Raw genomic sequence first — 5,086 nt, forward strand, 5'->3', positions numbered from 1 at the left:
AAAAATATTCCCAATAGGGAGCACTATCACCAAGGAAATAATCATACCAGGCTATAGGCAGTGATGGTTTCCCAGTATTCACTCACACCAACACAAATGAATGAGGAATATGAAATGATAAATATGAGAAAAGCATGTCAGTAGCAAGAAGCAATTCTGAAGCAAAGTCTTTGTGGGCTATAAGAAGCTATCCTGGGACGAAGTCTTAGTGACCATGCCTCACCAGAATGCACCCATCACAGCTAAGGAAGAATGTGGGACATCTCCAAGGATCTCACTCACCCTCTGAAGGTCTTCCACAATGATGTATACACCATTAGACATTTTCCATTAAAATTTCGTTGAATGTGTCACACTTCAGTGATCCATCACAGTAATAACTAGCTACGGATCCATAATAATACATGTATTCCAGTCATTATTTTCATGGAGAAATATTTTTCTACTGTGCAATTTTTATTTATACTTCTATGTAGGTTATGCTCCTTTTACTCTTCTATTTTTCCCTCCTTTCTGCCTGCCTGCCTTCCTTCTGTTCTTGAAAATTCTAAGAAATTGACAATTGATTCTCATCACAACCCTGTATATACACAATGTCTATCTATTCATTGAATGTAAATACATTGATGTAGCTAGTGACCCCAACCAAGACACTTGGGTGCTAGATTGGGGTAAAAATGTGTAGATTCAACCATACAGACTCTGGGAGTCATGTAAGTGGCAAAAGGAGACCCTTTAATTGTAGGGAGTGGGCAACCTTTTTACCCTCAACCCAGGCTCCATTGTCAAATGCCCAAACCCTCCAGGTAGTTGCCACCATCTGATTGGTTACTCTGATCATGAACTCTATCTGTCATCATTTGTGTCCAGGTGTCTGGCAGGCTATAGGTTTTAGGAGTCACAGAAGTTACTGTTGCACATAAGTGGGTCACTGAAAGCAAATGGTCATGGTTTGCTGATTCTTTCCTCCTTCATACTGATATATATATATATATATATATATATATATATATATATACTAGATTTCTAGGTGATATTAAATCCCATGAAATATTTTTATTTTTTAAAAATAATTATTCTCACTTCATTCTAAGTATTTAACAATCTTTTGTAGTTCCATTTAATGTATGATGTATCAGTGCTATGGATTTCCACCATACTGTAAGTGGAATTCCAGGGTTTCTTGCTTACAAATAACTGGGCTGCCTCTGCCACCAACTGTCCTTGAGTTGCTGCAGGTGCAGGCCTGGGTCTGCCCTGTGTGTGTTGTCCCCAAAAGACATGATGATCTTCTGGCAATCAGATCACTGCGAATGATACACAGCAGCCTTATTTATAATTGCCAGAAGCTGGAAAGAACTTAGATGTCCTTCAACAGAGGAGTGGGTACAAAAATTGTGGTACATTTACACAATGGAGTACTACTCAGCTATTAAAAACAATGAATTCATGAAATTCTTAGGCAAATGGATGGAACTAGAAAATATCATCCTGAGTGAGGTAACCCAATCACAAAAGAACACACATGGTATGCACTCACTGATAAGTGAATATTAGCCCAAAAGCTCAAAATACCCAAGATACAACTCACAGACAACATGAAGCTCATGAAGAAAGAAGACCAAATTGTGGGTGCTTAATTCCTTCTTAGAAGGAGTAACAAAATATTCATGTGAAGAGTGATCAGTGTGGGACAGAAACTGAAGGAGGGGCGATTCAGAGACTGCCTCACCTGGGTATCCATCCCATGTGCTGTCACCAAAGGCAAACGCTGATGTTGATGCCAGGAATTGCAGGCTGACAGGAGCCTGATATAGCTGTCTTTTTAGAGATCTGCCAGAGCCTGACATATACAGAGGCAGATGCTCACAGCTAATGATTGAACTGATCATTGGTTCCCAAAGGAGAAGTTAGACAGAAGACAGAAGGAGCTGAAGGAGTTTTAAGACCCATGGAGAGAGCAAAAATACCAACCAACCAGAGATCCCAGAGTCTAAAACACCAGCCTGGAAGCAGGTAGGGAAGAACCTATGGCTCCAGCTGTATATGTAGAGGAGGATGGCCTTGCTGAGCATAGGTGGGAGAGGAGGTCCTTGGTCTTATGAAAGTGGATGCCCCAGTATGAGGGAATTTGAGGGCAGGGAGGTGGGAGTGGGTAGGTGGGGGCGCACCTTCATCGAAGCAGGATGAGGGGGGAAGGGATGGGGGTTTCTGGTGGGGATAACATCTGAAATGTAAATAAAATATCCAATAAAAAAAGAATACTTTTGGATTTTGTAAGTATAGAGAATACTGAATAAATCCTATGTCATATTAAAAAAAAGAAAAGGCTAAAACTGCAGAGAAGATTGTGTTAAAGCATGAGTATGTCACCCACAACAGAGCAAATAGAATTCTGTTAAGCACAATCACAGATAGAGACAAGTGATCAGTTCTAGCTGACTGTGTTATAAAGACAATAAAATGAAGAGCACTAACTCACAAGAAGAGAAGGAGAAACAGGAGAATGTGGTAGTAAAGAAGGAAAGAAAGAGGAAAGAAAAAGAAAAAACATGGTAAAAGGAAGCAGGAGGCATGGCTCAGTATTCTAGTGCACTTGTTACTCTTCTAGAAGACCCAGGTTTGGTTCCCAGTACCCACATTGTGGCTCGCAACACTGTTTGTAACTCCAGTTCCAGAGGAAGATCTCAAATCTTAACTTAAAAGCCTTGAGTTTAAATCTTAAAAAGTTAATGGTAACTCTTTATTACAATAGTTTTTGTTTGGTTTGTTTGTTGGTTTGTTATGCTTGTCCTTGGTCTGATAAAGGACCAGAAATATCTAATAGTTTAAATGACCTTCACATTATCTCAATAGCCAGAGGCTCCGCCAATTTCACGACCAGGTGACTAATAGCACAAGTGACATTCACATTATTGATATGACTAAGAACATGCCAGACACTTCCTTCAGCTCATAAAATCGTACAGGTAACCCATCACTAAATCTTAAAGAAATGACATGTACCCTAGGTTGAGTTTCTATGTAATTACACTTCTTTGTGTACTAGAGATTATATTACACCAGGAAACCTTTTCTCCAAACTATGCAATGTCTTAATTGGTTGGGAATACACTACCTGACACCAGAGTTCCCAAGTCTGATCCAGATTAATGAAGTGACTTTTAACTGGGTTTTATTTTTCACCTCTTCACAGTTTGCTTAACTGCCTGTACACTGGCAGGATTCCCCTTACTCAGAGGACAGAAGAGTGGTTAAAAAATCCTTGAACTGGAGTTACTAAAAGCTAGGAATGATGCAGGTGTTGGGACTAAAACCCACATCCCTGGAAGAATAACCAGTATTCTAAATCATCTCCCCAGACATCTTTCTCAGGTATAAATCCTATAAATAGAGAGAGAGAAGGAAGGAGGTAGGGAGGGAGGGAGAGAGGGAGGGAGGGAAGGAGGGAGGAGGGAAGAGACAGAGAGACAGAGAGAGACAGAGAGAGACAGACACACACACAGAGAGAGAGAGATACAGAGACAGAGAGAGACAGAGACACAGAGAGAGACAGAGAGACAGAGAGACAGAGAGAGAGACAGAGAGAGAGAGAAAGAGAGAGAGAGAGAAAGAGAGACAGAGAGAGAGAGAGAGAGAGAGAGAGAGAGAGAGAGAGATGACAACGCTGCAGAATAAATCCTAGCTGTTCCCAGAACTCTGCTACTCTGAAACAGTTTTTTCTTTGTTTGTTGTTTATTTTGTTTTGTTTTCTGAGACATGAGAAGTATTCCCTTGCTTTGAGGGGAGTAGTCTTGGGAAAAGGACACAGATTTCAGACATAGAAAAGTTTCTATGATCACACTGACATTTAAGGCCTGGCAAAGAGAAAAACTCTCAGCAGCTGAGCATCTGGAGTCATCATAAGGAGCAATGGGCACAGCCTGTGCTCTCACTTCTGCTTCCCTGGGTGGTTTATGTCAAGGCTTGAATCACTGTGGGAGGAGTACTAGCACCTTGTTGACAGTAATAATCTGCGACATCTTCAGGCTGCAGACTGTTGATCTTGAGAGAATACTGTGTGCCAGATCCACTGCCACTGAACCTTGATGGGACCCCACCTTGCAAGCTGTTTGCATTATAGATCAGGAGCTGAGGAGATTTCCCCTGTTTCTGCTGATACCAGTTTAGAGCATTGTAAATGTTCTCACTTGCTTGACATGTGATGGTGACACTTTCTCCCACAGATGCAGCCAGGGAAGCTGGAGACTGAGTCATCTGGATGTCACATCTGGCACCTAAGATTGAAAAATTGAAAGCAAACCCCCACATGATTAATTCTGTTGCATGGGGATTTTCACTGAGACCAAGCAGTATTGACTACAGGAAGCTGAATAAATTTCCAGTGCTGTCTTCCTTACCTGTAAGCCACAGCATCAGGAACGCCAGGAGCTGAGTGGGCACACTCATGTCTGTGTGTGATCTGTGTGAGGCTGACTTCAGCACAGCGTGTGACCAGACTATGAAGAAGTCTTCATGACTGTGGGCTGTGATTTGGGTACATGCAAATCAGCAAAGGGTAGGCACAGCTGCAAGACTCACCAGATCAGTAACTCATTGCAGCCCTATGATTCTCTTATGTCTCCAATCAGATTCAGTACAGGTTTATTTGTAGGGAATGTACTTCTCTTTGAACAATAAAGAACAGCAACACTCTATGAGTTGTACATTATTTTAATATCACATTCCATGTAGAATTTACTTGTTATATTTTCCTCCATGGAAACGTGTATCAGATATGGTATAATTTTACATACTACATAAAGGGTTCCATTTTCCTTTCAAAGTTAGGTGTACATGTTATTACAATCATGGAGCTTCTGACGATTTTTCTGATCTGTTTGTGAAACTAAATTATAATTACAACATTTTCACCTTTCCTCTCCTCCCAGTTTGCTCCAAATACACATCTCTGTTCTCCTTCATGGCCTCTTTTTCCATTAATTGTTTTTGTATGCACTTATGTATTTTCACACACACATAGACACACACTCACAGAGAGAGAGTTTCCTAAATCTAACTTGTTGAGTCTATATAATATTATTGT

At 40.7% G+C, this 5,086-nt stretch overlaps 1 gene segment (V, D, J or C); it reads right to left on the bottom strand.

The window, feature by feature from the left end:
- Positions 1-3,783: 3,783 nt before the first annotated feature.
- Positions 3,784-4,504, bottom strand: LOC114633280. The segment is given in 2 exon segments: positions 3,784-4,277; positions 4,401-4,504. Coding segments are annotated over 2 exon segments (372 nt in total).
- Positions 4,505-5,086: the final 582 nt, after the last annotated feature.

The sequence above is a fragment of the Grammomys surdaster genome, unplaced genomic scaffold, assembly GCF_004785775.1.
Source record: "Grammomys surdaster isolate TR1022 unplaced genomic scaffold, NIH_TR_1.0 573, whole genome shotgun sequence".
Classification (NCBI taxonomy): domain Eukaryota; kingdom Metazoa; phylum Chordata; class Mammalia; order Rodentia; family Muridae; genus Grammomys; species Grammomys surdaster.